This window comes from Meriones unguiculatus, chromosome 19, assembly GCF_030254825.1.
Source record: "Meriones unguiculatus strain TT.TT164.6M chromosome 19, Bangor_MerUng_6.1, whole genome shotgun sequence".
Classification (NCBI taxonomy): Eukaryota; Metazoa; Chordata; class Mammalia; order Rodentia; family Muridae; genus Meriones; species Meriones unguiculatus.
Genome location: NC_083366.1, coordinates 57,318,691 through 57,341,309, shown reverse-complemented (window position 1 = coordinate 57,341,309; position 22,619 = coordinate 57,318,691). Strand labels below are relative to the sequence as shown.

The following is a 22,619-nucleotide window of genomic DNA, read 5'->3' as shown; positions in this document are numbered from 1 at the left end:
AGACAGCAAGGCTTGGAACCTACTGAACTTTGACTTAAGGTCACATCACAAATGGAAAAGATATTCGCTTACGGAATGTCGCAAGACAAAGGATGTTAGAGCCCTAAGTCAGTCGATTATGAAACAAGGAAGAAATCACCAAAATCTCTCTGGGGCCCTCAGATGGTAGAGGAAAATAATGGGCATTCTTTGTGGAGATAAGATAGAAAACTCTGGGAAGCTGAACACGTGATTTTACAGTTTTAAAAGCACTTTATGGAATACAACAAAGATAAACAGAGAGAATTTCTGCACCTGCACTCATCAGTGGGAAACTGTAGGAATCAAAGACAAAATTACCAGTGAGAAAAGCATTTTGATGATAATTTTGGAAACCCCGATTGCTTTCAAAGGATCGACAGTTTTGACATGTGATACTACAAAATGCCCTAGAGGAAATGAACAGCCATGCCAGATTTCTACCTTCCCAACCAAGGACGACTTCTCCAGACTGAGGGTGAAGGAGATACTGCCTAAAAGGTGACACTTTAAGAGAATTTGTCACAATAGACACATATTACTAGAAAACTCAACACAGTAGGTTCTAACACAGAAACTCATTACAGTAAGCACACATGGATAGAGAATCTCAACACAGACACACAGATAGAGAAATTCAACACAGCAGACACACACTAATAGAGAAACTCAATACAATAGACACACACTAACAGAGAAACTCAACACAGCACACACTCTAACAGAGAAACTCAACACAGCAGGCACACACTAACAGAGAAACTCAACACAGCACGCACTCTAACAGAGAAACTCAACATTGTTCTTCAAGCAAAAGCAAAGTTCCAGAGAGAAAACTCCTATAAGGTAAAACCAACAGCAAAAAAAGGGACTCACGGGTGGACCTGTCAAGATGACAGCTCTATGGCACAGATTTAAAGGCGCACACTAAGGCTCTGGTCCCAGCTTGGCACTGTGTGGCAGTATCAACTCTGCAGATATGCCTTGGGTCTTTGGAAACATGCCCTCAAAGGGGCCTGCGGGCATCCAGCTTCTCAGCTGGCACTAAGGGAACAGCCTCCTCTGCTCCACACTACCACCATGTTGCATGTTACAAAGGCCTAAAGCCATCTGAGCCAATCAACCATGACCAAGCCTTCCACAGCTGTGAGCTAAGAGAAACCTTTCCTCCATCTCCATGGTTATTATCTATGGTGTCTGTCAACAGGACAGATTGCCAACTTATACAAACTGTATGAAACAAAATCAAGTATGAAGAATTCTCACACAGGTTAACACCAGTTGTGTCAAAAGCAGGTAAATGGATAAGCCCAGAAAAGAGGACAGAGGCAATGCCAGGACCACACTGGTGCCTGTGTTAGTGCTTTCATTCTCCTTTGCCCTGTTGCTGAATTCCTGTTACTCACCACACCTCTAAATGTCGTATCCTAACAATACTTTGCCATGCTTACTATTCTATCCAGCTATCTTTTAAAGATATCACAAAGAGGAGAGCAGGTAAAACCTGAGCACCAAACCGTGAGCACCAAAGAGGCAGTTAGGCAACTTTGTGCCTCAACATCGGTTCTCTATGTTACAGCAAGGTTGGCCAAGGGGGTAACAGAGAATCAACAACCGATCCTAGGTGAAATAACTCTATCTTCTGTTCTGCTCACATGTTCTAACTTTGAATAGTGAGTCACGCAAAATAGAAATGCAAGAGGCGAAGCTGGTGTGGTGGCACACACTTCTAATGCCAGTCCTTCGGGGCAGAGGCGGGCGAGCCTCTGTGAGTCTGCAGCCAGCCTGCTCTACACAGCAAGTTCCAGGCCCGTTAGGGCTATACATGTCTGCATTGCCAGAGGATCCAATGCCCTCTTCAGGAACCCATGAGCACCTGCCCCACACAGCATATATAACACAGAGATACACAACTTAAACCGAAACAAAATGAAGTCTAAGCCAAAATATCCTCGTGTATTTTTGCAGGTTCATAAAATACAGCAATAGGAGGCCCATTCTGCCTCTGATTAAAACATGAACTATACAAAAAAAAAAAAAAAAGTTGCATTTCCCTGTCCTGATAAGTCTTCCAAAATTGCTTTTCGTTGTTTCATTTTCATGAGAAAGATTCAAAGACCTTAATGATTTCTTTAAGAAAGTCAAAAAATCTCTGTACTTTAATGTTACTTTCATCTAGTTCCATGATTCTCTGACACTATGGCCAACAAGAGATGATCCTTTTTCCAGGCAGTATGTGCTTAGGACCACTCTCAGATGACATTCTGGAAGCCACTAAGTCAGAGCCACTGGTAGCTTGACATCTGTCATAGCAAGGGATACCAGTATGACAAATGCTAAAAATTGCTTGTACCCTGACTTTCAGTGGTTTATAGGCATAATGCTGACTCTTAGTCATAAGAAAAGTTATGAGCTGTATATGATACTTTGCATTACCATGGTAGGATGTTAATGTTATTTTTAATGTTATTTTCTCTTTTTACCTGAATATCAACCAAATAATTGAGACTCTTTTATATGTGTTTAATAATAAGCTTCACGACATAATAACTGAGCAGTTATTACTCTATTCTTAATTCTCTAAGCTTATCTGGTTTCCTCCCAATATACATCCCAGAGATATTTGTACTAATTTTTAGCTTGGCTTTTTCAGCTCTCTCTCCTGATGTCATCTGGGCCTGTCCTGTGGCTCAATCCCCTACTGCCTTCTCCAACAACTTCCTCCCCTGGCTGGCAGGAAGTCCAACCCTATTCTCTCCTTTGCTCAGCAATTGGCTAGAAGCTGCTTTTCTGGCATATCAAGGGACAATTGGGGAACAGTGTTAATACAACATTGAGACAGGAGATTCTCAGAACAAAGACTACAACCAGATAGGGGACATACACAAATCAGCATTTGAATTACCTAATAGCCTTATGCCTACAGTAGGAAAATGAGGAGTTTTCCGCATATTTGTTTCTATTTACAGTGTTAAATCTGGAATCTTCACTTCAGGGTTTCACACTCAGCAGGCTAAAAAGATATTGATATTAAAATATAAGCACACCAAGAAAAGTCTAATTTTTCATGATTGAACAAAATCTTGAGGACAGAGCAATTTGTAGCTGTCCAGAGTCTATTAGAAGTTAAAGAGTGAAGCTTTTTGTTACTGAGACAAAAAACAATTTCTATGAATCCCTGTGCGAGATAATTGAAGATTTAAAAACAAAAACAAAAACAAAAACAAAAACAAAACAAACCAGTGTGTTTCAGATAAGCAATCTAAGTTACATGTATCAGGAGAAATAAAGTTATTTAGCCACACGTGAGAAATAAAAGCCATAGAGCACTGTTCACAGGTCCTACCTGTTAGGTAAAGGAATCCATCTTCTACTCCGCCATCCATCTTTGTTGATTCAGCAATAGCCAAAGACCTTCCCAATATGCAGGCGCCTGTTGACACTATGACTACCATGGGTAAACCCAAGAGGAATTACAGAATGGCACCCATGTCAGGGCTAGAATGGGAGGGACCCACTAGAAGAGGGGTGCACAACAGTGAGATGGAGACTTAGGGGTCACCTTATGGAATTCTATCATGCCTGTAAAAGGTTCTACCAAGCAAGTGCACGCTCAGTGGACGGCCATGTACCACAAGCTGAAATTGCTGCAACCACTCTTAAGTCAGGATGGAATGGTGTAGGAGGAACTAAATTCCTGCAGTCTCTCTATAGAGCACAGCACTTACCCACGGCTTTCCTCTCCCTAGTTTCAGTTGTAGCCCCACTTAAAAGCATTGTATAGAAAAGTCTAGAAATAAACCATTCATAAGTTTCAAATGTTTTTTGTGATAGTTCCTTATTATAAGGACTCTATTTTGATGTTGGCACTAATTTCTTCTACTGCCCATCACAGAAATGTAGACATAGAAAATGACACCAAATAAGGGACTCAGCAGTATCCTCTGCGGCTGGGGGAATGATCACGCCAGGCTGTCTGGCTGCTATGATACACACTGGCTTGCCAGCATCCTCATGCCCCTGCTTGACCATCCTGGTCATCCGACCAATGGCATCTGCTGTTTCCAAATCTTTTCCTGAACGAAATAATACCGTATCAGAGCCTTGGTGGTTAGGCTGAAATTCCAAGTTATTTTTCCAATATGTTACCTTTCTTCCACACCACAGAGCCTGTGGAATGCTCTGGATAGTGAAAGAGAAAGAACACTGTGGCTTTGTAGAAGTAGTCCTTTACTTCTTGCTGTTTACATTTTTCAAGTTTACTTTTTGTGCCTCTAGTTGTTTATCTGATTTCAGTCCATCCCTCTCCTTCATTTCTATTCTCCATTTTCCACCCCCCACCAATACCCCCGAACTGTATTCCTCACATATGTACACTGTTTTGTTTGGGTTGGGTTTTGTTTGGTTTTTAAGGAAACATAAGAGATCCCTGTGGAAGGCACCACAGGTCTGAGCTTGGTTTTTGACTGTCTATTTGTGCAGAGGCTGCTTTCACACTGCTAGAGAAAAGAGTAAGTGGGTAAACAGCAGTACACAATTTCTTCAAGTTAATTGGTAACATTTACTTAAACAATACTGAGGCCTGAGGCCTGAAGTTAATTATCTAGGAGCAAACCATGGGCGTCCCATCACTGGTCCAGGAAGCCAGGGAATATGTAACATCTGCTGCTCACTGCTTCTCAAGGATGCTGCCACAGTGCAGCTCAGGACACACGTCCTTATCTTAATTACTCTTGTCAAAAATGAGGCCATAGTAATAAACACATATGTAACAGAATCTAAGACAAATGGGATTTTCAAACACTTTCATTTCTATACAGTCAGAATACATGTGCTAAAGCAAACATAAGAGCACTGTGCCATAATGTAATTGGTAGTGAGTTGTCTCGGGCTAAACAGTTACTGTGCAATTTATAAATCAACAGCACTTAGCTGAAGGAGATATGCTGCAAAATGCACAAACTGCATCATTTAATGAATTACTTCAGGAAATTAACATCACGTTAGCTACCTAAATCTCTAATTTAATTACCAGCTTGGCTGATAGTTAGTGGCATCCTCAGAAAACGATGATGAGGGGCTGGAGAGATGGTGCAGTGGTTATGAGAACTGGCTGTTCCGGAGGACCTGAGTTTGATTCCCTGAACCTGTATGTCAGCTCACAGCTGTGTGTGAGCCCACTTCCAGGGAAAACAACATCCTCTTCTGGTTTCTGCAGGTGTCACACACATGTTGTGCACTAACATGGAGACAAAACACCACACACACACACACACACACACACACACACACACACACAATTAAAAAGAAAAATACACTTAAGAATATTTTGCCTCCTGTATTTTACACAAAGTTCAGGGTTTTATACTCTGACACAGTAATGACAGAATAGTTAGATGCTTTTATCTTATACTGTAGTGCCAAGAATGCTTTGTCCCTAGCTCACCTGTACTGATATGTAAAATTTGTCATTTTTAAATCTGAAACTACTGACAGGCTTGACATTTGATAGCTTTACAAATCTATCACAGGTAGTTAAACCAACAGTGATTTCCCTACAACCCAAGATCACTGCATTGTATTTAATATAGGAAAAAGATCATGAACCTGATTTTCCAGTGTGAAGTCTGTACAGTACACACAGTATCTGTGCAGAACACATGAGAAGTCTGTGTGCAGTGCACATGGGAAGCCCGTGTGCCGTGCACATGGGAAGCCCGTGTGCCGTGCACATGGGAAGCCCGTGTGCCGTGCACATGGGAAGCCCGTGTGCCGTGCACACGGGAAACTGGAAAGACTCTCTTTTCAATGTGAGCATCTGTTGGTGTTTCCTGGGGCAGTCTACCCGGCAGCAGGCTCACAGGTGGAACCACTTGGAGGCAGTGCAGGCATCACCATTTGGGCAGGGGCTGGGTAAGAGCCCAGGAGCCCCTCAGGGTTCAGACTTGTTCTTTTCTTGTAAGGTTTCAAAGACTTAAGACAGAAGAATGCTGATACAAAATAAAAGAAACTAACAACTTTGTAAGGAAACATGGCTGAGGTAACATTAAGAGAGCAGGATTTACAAACTGTTATTTAAAGTAAATTCTCATTAAACATGCTCACTAAAATGTTTTTCCTGATAATTATTTGTAAATCTCAGAACCACAACTTTTCAGTAAATATATAGACATAAGTTCAATATAATATTAAAATTGAAAAACACTCCCATCCTTTGAATGATTCTGGAGTCTAGATTTTTATCTAAAATACTACCCTAGTCTTCCTTTTATGAACATGAGTATTCACTACGTAAACTGTTAAAATCCTTCTGATTTCCAACACCCAAACAGCTTTTAAGTGTCTTTACTTTCAATAGAATGGTTAAAACAACATTTTTATCTTATCATGAAGTATATGAAAATACATTTTTAATTTAATGATATCTGTCCAACTTTTTTGAAGACTTTGTCATTCTTGCTGATAAAATGTGCTCCAATTATCTTTATTATTATGCTCGCACACTTTCTAAGGAAAACACCATTAAGGCTTGTCCTTACTAACATCAACACTAGCATTAAAGCACTCTTAGTATAGATTAGCTATCTTCTCTAACAATGTCTGATATGTTTAGAAAACAGCCTGAAAATCAAGTCACCAATTTTTTACTACCTGGAAATTCATTCATACTGTAAGGATCTTAAAAACAAAACAAAACAAAACAACAACAACAACAAAAAAAAAACAAACCCACACATTTGGGACATGGGTAAAAAAACTCTAAGTGGAGTCCAGGCCCTAATCTTCTGTTCTCTGCTTGACTGTTCCTTACTTCTTACTTCTAAGATATGCAACCTGCCTTATGCAACCCGATAACTGAGCATAAATTCTGGCCATGTCAACAAAAATTCTGCTTATCAACCAATCCTGAACAATCCCATAAAGTTATCACCTCCATTCCCTATCTTTGTTCACCCACACAAATTGTTTACCCCCGCCAGCAATAATTTTGCTTATATACAGAAAAGACGGCGTATGAACTTTTTTTTTTTTTTAATAAAAACCTCCTGGTAGCTGGAATATAAACTGTCGGAAGGAAAGCTGCCATGCTGAAAAGAATCAGGCCTGGGTGGCCTCTGTGGGATTTGCTGAAAAAGAGTAATGTGCAGGAAAAAAATACAAGATAGAAACTGACCTAAGAAAATCCACCTTTCTCTATACCCATGGCTGAATCTTAATTCCACCTTCTGTTTGTTGCATGTATGCTGTGAGAGCCCAAGAGTGAATAAATATGGAAGTCGGAGGGTAACTTGTGGGAGTTGGATCTCTCCTTCTGCCAAGTAGGTTCTGAAATTAACTGTTCATGCTTGGAAGCAGTCACCTTTCCCCACTGGCCCTCTTACTGTACCTGAGTCCCAATTCTTCAGTGTTCACAACACTGTAACACTTTGGGAGGTGAATGCTGTCACATTTCATCATGTGAAAGGCACTTAGGAGTGACTTACAAGTGCTAGTGATTCAAACATGCATATCAGCCCACAGAGCCCAAGACCAGGTTCAAACTCCCCATGCTGTCTCATCATTGCACAACTGAGGTGGGTGCTTCAATGTCTTCCACCTGAGCTCATTTGTTTCTGCAAAATGGTGAATTTAATTCTCAATCTCTAGCATAAGAATATGGAAATACTTTTGCAGACTATTAGAAAATTTGGCAGAAAACACTCTGCACCCCACCTTGCACTGTTTCCTGAAGTCCAACAAAGGGTCACTTAAATACTAAACACTATCCTCACAAGCACAAGGCCTTTGGGTCACCTTTCTGAAATAGTGTAACTGTGAGACAAAATCTTGCAGGGAAAACAAATTGTAAAAAGTATAGGCCAACATGTGTTGATCAAGGATAGAACTCTTTAATACAGTATTTTTAAAAAGTGAATCTACCTACATGTTTAGAAAAACCAATCATCCAATAAATGCAAGTCAGCTTTAAACATTACGATGAAAGAATAAAACCCACAGATTATCTTTATAGTTTCTGTTCTAAAGAACAAGGGAAGACTACACCACTATTTTCAGACTCATTTAATTTATTATTATTCTGTGGGTGGGTGGGCCAGGGAATGTGTGCAGCAGTCAGAGGACAACTGTGAAGTCTGTTCTCTCCTTTCATTTCTTGCGGGTTCTGAGGGTTCAGCTCTGGTGATCAAGCTTGTATTATAGGTCAGCACCCACTTTTACCTGCAGACCCATTTCACTGGCCTAAACACTACTATTTTGTCATCATTTTGACCCTAAGTGAATAATGAAAAAATTAAAACTCTGATTATTCCCAACTTGTATGCCAGAAACATACCAATGAACAATTTTTCAAAATAAGAATTCAAGTAGATGAAGAGATAAAAATCTACCTATAACGTTATCTAGAATTTTATTTTCCAAACAAGAACTAAAAAGTAATTTTTAGTAAAACAGAATTAAATAAATACCCCCAGTTGATTGGAAAAAAAAAAAAAAGCACTCAAGTTAAATTAATGAGGCCTGGGATAGAGCTCGGTGATAGAACATTCATCATGGCTGGGGCCCAGCTACATTCTCCAGTATCAAAACAATGAAAAATAAATTCAACAAAAGAAGAAAAGCTAAGTACACAAAGGCCCCTCCAACCCAACAACACGTGTGTGAGATCTTTTCGAAGAATAGGTAAGACATTAACAACAAATTCCCCCAAATTGTCCCCCTCCTTGTGAGCAGGAACTAATCTACAGGATGGCTCATTTGCCTCTTCTAACTCAAAAAAAAAAAAAAAAAAAGCCAAATGATTTACTTCCACGTAATACTAAGATTTAAACAGCTATACAGCTATGTGAGAACCTTCTTTCTAGTGTAAAAACGCTCTGAAAACAAAACTTGAGAATCCCACTGTAGACTAGAGCCCACACACATGTCAGTTTCAACACTTACAAACAGAACAGAAAAAAATCTAATGAACTCAGTTATAGATTAAAATTTAAGAGTCATACAAATAGAGAGTTCAATGAATGTTTCACAGACTATAACACAGATATTTGCACTGTGTTTATTACATGTTTATTACAGCACTGTTCAGAACAGCTAAGGAAGTGACCAAAGCTTTGAGCAACTTTGGTAAATGGATAGAGATAATTTGAGCAGAAAAATTCCACATAGTGGAATACTGTTCAACAATAAAGAGAATACAATCCCACATTTGTAATCACCTCAACCAAACAGGGAGAACAACTGTGCTAAGTGAAGTAAGCCAGGCTTAGAAAGGCGAGTACGGCAAGTCATCACTCACGAAATCTACAAAGTCCATCTCAGAGACACTGAGATGGGAACATGATTACAGGAAGCTGGGCAAGCAGAAGGACAGACTGGGGAAAGACTGGCCAATGTGTGAACTTCAGGAGATGGTAGAAAGAAGTTGTGTGCTGCGGCCTAAGTAGTAAGGCAGCCACAGGTAACAATGTGCTTTGCCCAGTTGACTGAAATAGTACACATATATCAAAACAAAAACCCCCGACAATGTGCCACTCAGGAAATCAATTATTTTTTTTAAATCTCAAAAATAATGAAAAGAAAAATATCGGCGATGGTTATTCATTTGGAAAAAATAAGTTGCCAGACTATATTAAAAACAACCATATTTTAAGTACTTTTACATTGATTTAGTGTGTGGTGGTGGGGTGTGCCACAGTGTTCCTGTGGAGAGGGTTCTGAGGACAGTTTGTGGGTATCACTTCTCTCCTTCCACCATGTAGGTTGTGAGGATCAAACTCAGGCCATCAGGCTTGGCAATAAGTGCCTTTACCTGCTGAACCAAACCACCATGGCTGCTCAAATGTATTTCTAAAAATCAACTCTGGATAGTATTTTCGATCTGAAATGTGGAAGTCTCTTAGAAGAAAATACAGGGTGGGGGAGCGGGAAGTAAGATGTGGCAGGGGAAATTCTTACTAGAAACTAAACACCCAAACGACAAAGCTGGGCACAGATGCAGCACTTGCATGTGTGTGGTGCGTGGGGGTGGGGGGTGTGCTTAGGAAGGGGGACCCAGTCCAGAATGTATTGTTTTTAAAGGCAAAAACTCATGCCTGGGATCCCAGCACTTGAGGGGCTGAGGCAGAAAGACTGCCTGGTAAATTTGGGGCCAGATTTGGCTGCAGGATAAGAGTGAAAAGAGGGAGGGAGAAAGAGAGGGTAGGAAACAAGAATGGAAGGAGGGAGGGAGGGAGGGAAAAAGGGAAGAAGGAGAAGGAAGGGGGAAAGCAGGGTAAAGGAAGTCACAAATAATGGAGTAGCGGATAAGGAGTTATCACCCAGTATGTTTTGAGACAGAGAAAGGGTTCAGTATGCTGAAGTATAGAAGGCGAGCACTTCAGCAGCCGAAATTCAGTGAAGGAAGACAGCCTAACATTAGTATTAGACTTCTTTGGACACCCAGGAAAAACCCAGCTGTATTCCTGACTCTGAGCTCCGATCTAACTACAACCTCACTTAGTGAGCAAAAAGGCCAAACAGCTTTGTTGCTGTTGTAGCCAAACTGGCAGCCACCTGATGAGACCACCAGTTCCTGGAGAACCCTCTCGGTGCTCACAACCCTACGCTCTGGGTGCAGGGCACCTTAGGAATTGGTCTTTGCTCGAATAAACTGAATGTGTTCAGGTTTTGTCGTGTCCTCCCCACCCCCCCCAAAAGCTTAGTCATCAAAGAACTAAAACATAAAACAGTGTGTTGCATCCATTCAAAGTGGAAACGGTGAGAAGCACTGGGAAAGACTATCTCCCAGCCCAGGCGTCAGCCCCTACCATTTACCAAGCTGTCCTTATGCTTTGTAACCACGTGATTCTATGTTTTACATATGTGTGACAAATACCATGGAACGCTATTTTAAAACAGAGTGTCGAGGCTGATTCAGAGGCAGCCTATAACCTAAACAGGGTGTGCTGATGCATGCCTGAAACCCCAGTAGGACAGCAGCAGGAGGGTCACGGCTTCCAGGTCAAACTGGCCACAAGGGAACCTATCTCCAGAACCGAAGACGGCGCTAGCACAGAACACCTAAGGAACACACAGGAGACCCTCCTCGCTGACCAGCTTCTGCTGTTGGTCACTGTTGTTACTCTGTTGGTGAGAGCATTTTATTGAAATCCTATCGGACAAACACTGTGAAGCACAGTGCAAGTGAGGAGACAGCAGGCATAACTGATAGCTAATTTAAAAGTTATGCTTAGAAATAATTCCCTTCCCATGTGATCATGTGACTATCTCTGTTGTTCTGCGGTAGGCACATATTAAACACATTTACTCTCTGGAATCTGCTTCACTATCAGGCCAAAATTAAGGATCCAATTATGTTCTCCTCCAAATGATTAAAAAAGAACAAGTAGACAGCACCTGAGGAGAGACACGAGGACATCATGGGGATGGCGTGACTGCCACATGCACACACCTACCTCCAGACTGTTCAAACTGAAATAAATCAAAGTTGCCTAGTTTTTATCCATAAGCAGATAAAAAGAATAAAACAAGTGTGTTAGCATAATTTAATCCACTTTTTTATCCCCCTGGTTTATGACTGGCCAAGTCAGGGTCTATATTTAACGCGATTACACTTCTTTTCTTTTAAGCTGTTTTTCCTTTTCTCATAACCAAACTTTGGGCAGAGTGCAGGGAATCATATGAAAGAAGAGGGAGGTAGAAAAAAAATGCTCCCTGGAGAGGACAGGAGGTCCACAAGGAGAGCAACAGAACCCAAATATCTGGGCACAAGGGTCTTTCCTGAGTCTGATACTCCAACCAAGGACCATTCATGGAGATAACCTAGAACCCGTGCACAGAGGTAGCCCATGGCAGTTCAATGTCCAAGTGGGTTCCTTAGTAAGGGGAGCAGGGACTGTCTCTGACATGAACTCAGTGGCTGGCTCTTTGATCACCTCTCCCAGAGGGGAGGGGCAGCCTTACCAGGCCACAGAGGGACAGTCCTGATGAGACCTGATAGGCTAGGGTCGACAGAAGGGGAGGAGGACCTCCCCTATCAGTGGACTTGGAGAGGGGCATAGCAGAAGAAGAGGGAGTGGGGTGAGATTGGGAGGCAATGAAGGAGAAGGCTACAGCTGGGATACAAAGTGAATAAATTGTAATTAATATAAAAAAATAAAAATTTAATTACATTAAAAATAATCCAAAAAAAAAAGATTTATTTATTTTCATGTGCACTGTTGTTTTGCCTGCCTGTCTGTGTGCCCGTCTATCTTTGTGAGGGTGCCAGATCCCTTGAAATTGGCATTATAGACATTTGCAAGCTGCTATATGGGTGCTAGGAATTGAAACTGGGTCTTCTGGAAGAGCAACCTGTGCTCTTACCCTCTGAGCATCTCTCCAGCACAAATGAAGTCACTTCTTTATCCTGCTGATTTACGACTGTCATAGTCATGGTCTCCATTGAACATATTTGCTCTTCCTTAATACATTAAAAAAATTGTAATTTGATCAATGAACAAGTTTTTGGTTGGGTTCTGCTTTGAAAGAGCCAGCTACACGAGCTCCATCTGAGCATCAATCAGTGACTCATCCTAACTAAAAACAAAGTGCTGGGAGCAGAGGGAGAAAGAACCCATGATCAGGAAAGAATCCCAAGCTCTTTGAAAGACACAAAGCAGTTCAGGGCCATTTACAAGGTAGAATAAAACAAAACAAAAAAACAAACCAAAATACAATAAACAAAACCAAACCAGCTTTTGCTCATGTAAAAGTTTGCAGAGAAAGTGACATCATGATGGCTCACCATCATCTAAACCTAAGTAACTCCATATTCTATAGCTTCCTTTCAGGGAAGAAGTAGATTCTCTTTATGAAAAAAAAAAAAACAGATAAATCGCCAAGAAAACAGCCACAAGACCTCAGCGCTGCTGAGGCAGCAGAAGGAGAAGAGCTGCCATTCTTACTTCCATGCTGAAGGGAAGCTGTTTTCTTTCACTTGCTCAGAACCTCTGTGAAAAACTAAAGACAGCAGCGACGGAGAGAACAAACTGCCCTCACTTGTTATTCACACTGGGTCTGGCCCCAGAGCCACCTGCCAACTAGAGCTGCTCAATTAGGCTCAGGCTCATTACCCAGCTTCTTTCGTCCAACCTTTGTTGCCTTTCCTCCCTCCTCTCCACATTCAGTTCACTTTGGTGAGAACTTTTGGGTCTGCAGAGAAGTGGGGAACACACGTGACCTTTGTTCTTCTGTGTAGAGCAGCACTCCCGGCTGCTCTCGGCTGGAGCAGAGCTGGTGGCAGCGATGTCAGAAAGGGGCCTCTCCTAACTCCACTGGCTCCCACGATGTGGCAACATGCCAAGGTTGGTCAGGCATCTGTCAAGGAGACAGCATGGCTGTAGCAACCTGTACCTTTTCTAGTCTAGCTTTTCTGAAAGAATTATCAAGGGCCAGATTCATGTCAGAGCTATGACAGAGCAGGAATGGGGGAAGCTTAAGGAAGATAATAACATGCCACATCTGAACAGACCCAAAGCTGCCTCAAGGAATGCAGACTGGGCGATTAAGAAACTCTTTTTCTCTAAAATTGCCTAGTCTAGACCTAAAAGAAAAAAAAAAAAAAAAAAAAAAAAAGGAGAGAGAAAAAAAAAAGAGAAAAGGTAGGTAGGTAGACAGATAAATAGATATCTTCCACTAAGGTTCGATTTAGCTAAATTATTCTGTCAACTAGTCTGCTCAAATTAGAAAATATAATAGAGAAACGTAAACACTAAGTCGTAGAAGTGAGCACTAAGAGACTCTTGCCTCTCACTCCCCGGTGTTAGCGAGCACCACCAGCTCTCTAGGACACGCGCTGGGAACGGCACCTCCCACCCTCGCCCACGCAGCACGGCAGCTCTGCAGGTTCTAGTGCCTGGAAGACAAGATACTCTGTGCTGTGAACTAATTTTGCATATTGTTTTGAATTTTTAACAGAAAGTTTGGCCACAGTATAACCCAAAGCAACATAAACACAATACAGCGATCTCACACTTCCCAAGCACATTTGCATAAGTAAATCCTTCCAAATTTTGTTCAATCCCATAGGTGTGTTTACACACATATATCCACATATGTGATGCCACCTTCCTGATTTGTTTTCACAAAAAAAGTGAGTTTATATGCTATATTTCAGGTTTATTTTTCTTATTTAATAAAGTTATCACCATCCTTTGAAGTAATTTTTTAAAGCTACATGATCTTCAGTCAAGCGTGTCTATATTACAAATGTTCAATGGCTCTCCACCTGAGTAGTGTTCAGACTGTTTGATATGTCATTGATTTCTGACATTTCACCGGAACACACATGTCGTCATGGTAGCCACGATGTGAGTGCTACTACGTGACGGGTTCCAGCAGCGCCCTCCACGGAGCTGCGTCCGTCCGCCTTTCATATTCCCAGCAGTAGGGCATGGGGATGAGAGAAAGCGTGCTGAAGACGTGCTGATGTCCACACAACTTCTGCACCGTGTCTGTCAGGAAAGACACCAACTCCAAGCGGTCCTATGGGCATCACGGCAAGAATGACACCCACAGAGCAATGATTTTTACCTACCTTTTTTGGAAACTTCTGCCCCATTAAGCTCTTTTTGTGCTTCTTCAATTTTGTCTGTGAAAAAGAAAAATGAAAAAGCACAAGTCAATGAAGAATACGGTAGGTCACACACATTACTTATAAGCAGGGACAGACATGCAACACGTTGAATCCACTTATTTGTGAAATTTTTACTATTAAAGTAAGGATACTTCCCTTCAAATCTGCGAATTTAATCAATTCATACTTACAAGCGCTTCATTCAATTAATGTCCCCACAGTACAAATCACTGCATTTTTACTGGCTCATTCGTTTGTCCGTTCGCTTGTTCATGCACTCATTCATCCATTCAATAGACACGTAGCCCAGGTCTCACATAGCCCTGGCTGGCCTCAAACAACAAAATACAGTCTTGAAGCTGTAATCCTGCTTCCCCTTCCACAGTGCAGGGCTTTGGGCATTCATCTCCACATCCATTTTATTTAGTGGCAGAGAGAGGGGTTTTATGCATGATGGGCAAGTCCTCTCAAGCTAATATAGACCCAGCCTCTTGCTGCATTCTAGATGCTGCTCGATCATGTAACTAATAAGTATTTTGTGGGCTGAAAAGTATGTCGAAAAATAATAATTTCCTTACAGATGAGGTGTACCCTCTCAGGATTTGTTAAAACAAATGCTCTATTAGGACCACTATGACTAAAGCCAGATGGTGCCATAGATTACTATGGTCTGGGTAGCCAAGGGTTTGTGTTGGTCAGTGGAGGGGGGGGTCTTTAGGACACAGGGAATTGCTCTCAAAAGGCCTGAGGTTGCCTTCATGGGGCCTGAGTCAGTTCTTGAGAGAGATACCGTAAAGAACAAGCCTCTCTGACCTGTGGTCTTGCAGAGCAATCTCTGCCTTTTGCATCTGATCCAACCATGAGGAGATCTCTGAGCCATCTTCCCATGAGGTACTCCAGCACCAGGTGTTGACTTGACTGAGGCCAAACTGGCTCGTGCAGAGACAGGACCATACTATTTAGACCTTTCATCTCCAAAACAGTGTGTTTCCCTTAGGAAGTAGCAGCCTGTGACTGCAATACAGTAACAGGGAATGAACTAATACCAGGACTTAAGAGAAACATGAGAAACTAATGAAAAACTGAAGGCAATGATGAATTGAAGAGTCCTATGACAGAACATGGCCTGTCCCCTGATAATGCCGTAGTGTGTCTAAAAAAAGTTTGTGACAAAGAGGTAGCATATTAAAAAAGCTCATGGACCTACTGAAGGGGCACGAAGCTCCAAACGGCAGGTGTAGCCCAGAGGCAAAAACACGTGGCCCAGGAAGGACTGGACCCGGAAGTACAAAGACCTGGGGCAGGTAGGACTGGAGAAGCAGCTTAGTGGTCAAGTGTTCACCACGCATGTGCAAGGCCCTGGGCAAACACAAACAGAGGGACTTGGGTGCTGTTTCAGAACAGGGATGGAAGGGAAGGGTGGCCCCAGGGTCCGCTGTTCACCAGCCTGTGGCTGTAGACACAGCCAGGCTTCATACATATATCCATGGTTAGCTTTGGCAACATTAACTTGAATTTTGCAAAGCTGTACAAATTTGATGATGGTGATGGTGGGGTAATTCATTCAAGTCCAGTGTGAGACCCAGTGCTTATCATAGAAGGCACAAATTCCCAGGGCTCTACTCTACTCAGCTGAGCACAGTGCCAATGACTACATGACACTTCAGACATCTCCTCAAAGTATAATTTAGATTAATGCTCTACAGTGTTGTGCCAAGCGGACAATAGCCTCTGCCCTGTCTATACGGCCCCTGGCTCAGGACCATACTCTAAATAAATCAAAGAAGCACCTCCCAAGAGGGGCCCTTCACCTCTGTTGCAGCTTCCCTTCTCCATCTTCTGCCAGAAAGGCAGAACTCAAACCATCTTCAATTCGTACAACAAACTTACTTCAACTGCTCACTGGTCATACAGGCACAGTGGGGGCCACAGAAGACAGGAAGAAAGTGAGTGCAAGCTTTGGGGCCTTACACTACATTTCCATCCTGAGGAACTGGGGAACAAATGCATCCCTCAAAGCCTTGTCCGTTTGCTTCCTGCGTTATCAGACTCGGAATATAACTGAAGGGAGCTTGGGAAATCAGTGAAAATACCATAATGGTTCTCATTTACACACCAGAGTTATCTGTCATGAAATGATGAGCTGAAAGTGAAGGCAGCCCCTTCCACCTCCTTGTGTTCCTCCCCACCTCAATGCAAAACATAGGGCCTGGGGATGGGGCATGTTTAATGCATGCAAGACCCTAGCCACACCCCAGGCCTAAGAAGAAAAGCCGAGAAGAAAGAACTTTGAGATTTTTCACAAAGAAACAAGAAATATTTGAGGGAGTGGGTATTTTTAGCCTGATTTTGAACATTAATGTTCATATCTAGAAACAATATGTTACCTCACAAACATGTATAATTTATGTGGTTTTGTGTACCAGGTAAAACGGAAAATAAATAAAATTCAGAATGGTGTAAAAATGTAGACCCAGCATTAAGCATTAGTTTTTTTCTCAAAAATAGAACCCTGAAGGCAAGGATAAATGAAGTCTCTATAAACACAAATGACCAAAGAGTAAAGGGTATTGTTTAAATAAAATAAAGTGTTAAGTACATCCTTGATATTCAAACTATAAATAAATGAATCATATGACTTAAAAACAGAGCCCTTGAGAAACATAAAAAACTGTTTTATTACCAAAGAACTATTATTACTATGCCAGCAGTTCATCTGAGCCTTAGTAATAAATAACAATGTGTATATTATATGTATTCACAATAGTAATGGCTGTGGCTTGTAGAGTTTATGCACACATAATTTGACACTATTTAAGGAAAGCAACTTTTTTATTAATAGACTCAATTGTAGCTCAAAGCAACAAAAACTTAAGGTTTAGCAAATACTTAAAAATGGTTATTTAGAATACCAAGGCTGCCCACATCTGTGTGGCTATTTAGGATGCCGAGGCTGGTCACATCTGTGTGGTTATTTAGGATACCAAGGCTGGTCACATCTGTATGGTTATTGAGGACACAGAGGCTGACCACCTCTGTGTGGTAATTTAGGCTACTGAGGCTGACCATCCCTCTGTAGACTTCATACAGTTCTTTACAAAAATAACCATGGCATCTGATCACAAGATACTATCTTCATTTTTCACTTTTCAATTCAGTTGCCTTTTGCCTTAATAATAATACTAAGAAAATGTGGGCCGTGACTTAGAACAACTGTATTCAGTATAGTAAGCTCTTAGCCACAGCCCCAGTTCAGTGGGTGACCCATACCTTCCACTGAAGAGTTGGAAAGTTTCTGTTTCTGTCAATTTTCACAGAACATCCTATTTATATTTAACCTGTGCTGTACAGTTCTCTTAATACACAGGATGTATTCTCAACACTAACTCTGAAATTTCAGATAGTGGTCATGTATTCTGTGTTTGTAGTTCATATAAAATAATTTACCAATATTTAATGGAAGATATACTTTTCACTGTGAGTCAGCAAGAAACACAGTTTTTCATTTAATCCATTGAGAGAGACAGAAAGATAGAGAGAGCGAGTGAGCAATAGTAACTCAGCAACAAACACGTTCACATCACACTCCTCTGTGTCCCTCACTCCTGAAAACGAGAAGCCACATCCCCAGGACATTCACTTCAGGACGCGCTGCTGGATGCCGCACTGCAGCCTGATGCATCTGCCAACATCAGTCCTAAGGCCAACGCACCTGCGGTGGTTAGTCTCGAGGGTCAGCTTGATGGGATTTCGAACTACGAGGAGACAAACCTCTGGACGTGTCGTCACAGCCTTTCCAAAGAGGCTTTCCTGAACGTGCATAGCATCGCCCCATGGGCTAGAGCCACAGACTTAAAAAAAAAAAAAGGGGTAAAGTGTTCCCTCTCTCTGCTTCCTGACCAGACACAGTGTCACAAATGCTACATACAATGGCCTGTGACCCTCCCCAAACATGAGAGGTAAAAAAACAACAACAACAACAAAAAAAAAACTTTTCTTTCCTTAAGCTGCTATTGTCAGGTTTGGTACAACACAGAGGAAGAAACCTAATGTAATGCTCCAGCAATAACATCTACTCTAGTTCTTTAGGCAAAGAGGGGAGCAGAGGCTTGGAAAGATGGGTGATTTGATTGGGATAGCCCCAACATGCCTTTGTATCACTGTGGTCATCTGGAACCATCACTTCAAAGAGCCAGGGCAGCTGTAGGAAAGGTTTAATTTTGTCCATGTCCGTGCTAACGCTGTGCCTCCTGCTTCTCAAGTTGGCCCTACAGTCTCTGCTCTAAACCCCAATGTCCTCTCTCACAGATTACTGAAATGTTCAAAAGTAGAACCTAATACATTGTAAAAAAGGCACTTATTTTCTGTCATCTGATTGAGAAAGAAAGAAAAGAAAGGAAGGAAGGAAGGAAGGAAGGAAGGAAGGAAGGAAGGAAGGAAGGAAGGAAGGAAGGGGCAATGTGAGCATGCTGTTTCTTCTACTGGACGCAGCCTAACGCCTACTTCCTCTCACCACTGGTCAGAACAGGCCCCTGATCCTGTCTGTGAACTGCCACAGCCACTTCAGCGGCAGCAGACAGACCACAGTGCAGCGCAGCATCAAACGATGAGCCACTCTGAAGTATGTGCAGGTGCCCTTCAACACAAGGAGCTCTCCTAGTCTGTGCCAACCCCTAAGCGAGTATACCTGCCATTACAAGCAACCTCTCTTAACTGCCAAGCTTCGGATCTCCACGACCTCAGCTTACGCCATCATTCAGTTTCCAAAATGGTCCTTAAAAATACTTACTCATGGAGGATACTCATGGGAGATGCTCAAGATGTGTTAGGGAAAAAAATATGCTGAACCACAAAAACGACTGTGTACTTATGTATCGTCAACAGGCAGGCAAGCCCACCATACACAGACGCACAGCCGAGAGTAGTACATTAATATTTTTCATCTTATCCCTTACATTTTCTTCAATTACTCAATTACCTATAAGGAGTAGGAATATAAAAGTAAAAATTTTAATTAAATAGAAATGAATTCTAACAATGTGCTAAATTATGATGGTCATAGATCCTAAATTCCAAATTTATAGATCATATGAAAAGTTACAGGACAATTTCTGAAATGTCGTAATACTACATATTGGGCAGTCTTAATCTCAAAATCTAAAATGCTACAAAAGTTAAAACTTCAGTGTCCCAAATTTCAAATTTCAGGAGCATTTTTTTAATATTTTATTTATTATATATACATTGTTCTATCTGCATGTACACCTGCATGTCAGAAGAGGGCACCAGATCTCATTACAGATGGTTGTGAGCCACCATGTGGTTGCTGGGAATTGAACTCAGGACCTGGAAGAGCAGCCAGTGCTCTTAACCTCTGAGCCATCTCTCCAGCCCTCAGGAGCATTTTTTAAGTCCTTTATTCAGAGTTCAAACTGTTCAAACTTGTTAAGTTGATACAAATATCCAAATATCCCCAAACTCAGAAATCTGAAACACTTCTGGTCCCCATCATTATGGATAAAATATTCTTAACTATTATCCATGGCTCATTAAGTTTACAATATATTAATTTATTCCTGTATACCAGTGTAAGGATGCCCAAGAATGAAAAGTGTTGCGTGCAAGTACCTGAAAGATATAAACACTCAAATCCTATCCTGTGAAAAATGAAAACATCCACAGAGGAAGGGCATTCAGGCTGGGAGCACCAAGGGCTTGAAATGCAAAGAGGCAGGAAGCAAATAGTCTCTAGGAAGGGAGCAGGCAAAGCAGTTTGATAGAAACTGAATTCAGAGTGCTCTTAGGGAAATGATAGTTAACGCATCACAAAGTTCCTCTTTAAGACTTGTCCTGACCACCAGATCTTCGAAACTATCACTGTCCTTTAATAGTGACCCCTTTAGAAAAACTAACCAAGACTAGGGAAGGAGAGAAAAAGGACTGGTGTCAGCCCTATACTCTAGTCATTTTCTAGCTGAAAACACAATGTCTGAAAATACAAAAATTAGTCAACTATTGCATAAAGGGGTCTAAAGTGATACTGATTTCTAGTGAAGGGCTCAAAGGCTTTATGAGACTTGGAGGATGATTATGAATCAAGTAGAGTAGAGGTAGGCTGACTAGGCACACACACACAAAAAACCTTTCCTATGACAAAAAACAAAAAAAGAGTCATAGGACACACACAAAAAACCATTCTTTGTGAAGCACCCTTCACTGAAATCCCAATCAGAAACACCCCATCAGACTCCATGTCTGTTTACTACACCTCCCTCCGAGTCTGTCTCAGTACTAGGAATTCTGAATTCTGAGAGAGAAACAGATGTGGCTCTCCCATGTGTTCAGACTTATGACAAGCCAATACACGGCCTGACCACCTTGCTTTCAAAGCCAGTCAGCGCCAGGAAGAAATGCACAGACATGCAAAACACACTCTGCTGAGCCACCTAGCAAACCTTTGCCACTGTTTTTGTCCCTTGATAAATGTCTATTATTTCTGTGACTGCAATCACCTCTTCATTTGGTGGCCTGGATCAGCAAGAACTGTAGAGATTACTGTGCTTAAACTCTTTCTTCTGTTAACACTGGAGGTGGGAGAGGGGACTGGCCTGGAGCTCTCCATACTCCTGCCTCAGTTCCTCCAGAATTGAGACACAGGCATGGGCCATCACATCGGCATGGAATGCTAGTACCTTTTATGCCTAGAAGATCTAAGAAAACAGAAGGCTTCTTCAGGTTAAGCATACACTGAGTTAAAGTCAGTAAAGTCCAGGAGGGGCTATCTTAACTGGCTTCTTCCTAAGACAGTTCCTTCCTGACACTATTCTGGGTCCTGGATTGATAACTCTTCACTGAGCCCTTGAAATACCTTCCCAATACCGCACATTCAAACCACTTAATATTACTGTCCCATAAAATATCTTGATGCCAAGGCTGCATCCTATACCAATTAAATCAGCATTTTAAAATATTTCACAAGTGAGTCCAACATGCAAGCAATCTTGAGAAGTAATGTTCTCTAAATTGTAGGTAGTATCAGGTCAAGATTGAGACGTGTAGGGCAAAGGTCTTATCAACTGGCTCTTGGGAGCAATGTGTTATTATGTGCACTGATGGCAGCACCATCTATCTGCCTTATCAGTGCCAATGCTGTTGGCAGGGGATGTTCAGGAGATGGAGGAGGGGAAGAGCCACCCGTGCCTAAAAGCTAAGGATTGCCAATTAAATTAAAACACAGAGCTATCCACTCAGTAATGTTATACCAATTCTCCCTGGTGTCAGCCTTACACTAGTCATTTTTCGACCTGAAAATAACAATCTGAAAAATGCAAAAACAACTTGAACAGTCAACTACTTAATAAAGACGATGAAGCTGACATGTTTTCTAGTATGTGTGTCCAGCATCTTCTCAATAGTCACATGTGATTTGCCCACTGCTCACTGAACAGTTATAGTATGACAGGATTCATTTCTGCTTCCACTGCTGAGGACTTCTGATGCAACAAATTAAGGGAGTAGCCATGGTAACTATGGTGGAAGAAGAAGGAATATGAAGCCAGAGCATATTTACTCTAACCACTAATGCCAAGGTCCACTGGACAGGGGTTACTAACCCTGGTTTTATAGATGGTTGGTTATACGCCTCATCCCTTGTCAGCAAATATGTTGTCAGCAAATCTATGTTTCCCCTATGATAAAATTTTAAATGTCCCTGAATCACAGACAAAATACTAACATAAAGGGCTGTTTGCGTGGGCAAAACAAACAAACAAACAAAAAACCCAAGTATTATATAGCTAGTTGGCTGGCAACAGATTGCCTATGGTCAAAGTGACTGCCAGATGTGTAACATTCTCCTTCTAAATTAAAACATTCTATCCTGCAGGAAGGTAAACAAGTCAAAGTAACTTCAGGAAGTTCCCGAAACTGACCAGATTCACTAGGGCCCTCCCTGCCAAAGTAAGCAATTAAAGTTGAGTCCCCTCAG

At 41.6% G+C, this 22,619-nt stretch overlaps 1 protein-coding gene across 5 annotated transcripts in view; it reads right to left on the bottom strand.

Annotated features, from left to right (window-relative positions):
- Hivep1 (HIVEP zinc finger 1) overlaps positions 1 to 22,619 on the bottom strand; it is a 130,233-nt gene that overhangs the window by 45,156 nt on the left and 62,458 nt on the right. For 4 of the 5 annotated variants that reach the window (XM_060372643.1, XM_060372641.1, XM_060372642.1 and 1 more), the window contains one exon: positions 14,594 to 14,647. In XM_060372643.1, coding sequence (XP_060228626.1) covers positions 14,594 to 14,647 — 54 coding nt within the window. Of the gene's footprint in view, positions 1 to 2,923; positions 3,019 to 14,593; positions 14,648 to 22,619 lie in introns of those variants that run through there. The other variant, XM_021630320.2, reaches the window with a different exon arrangement.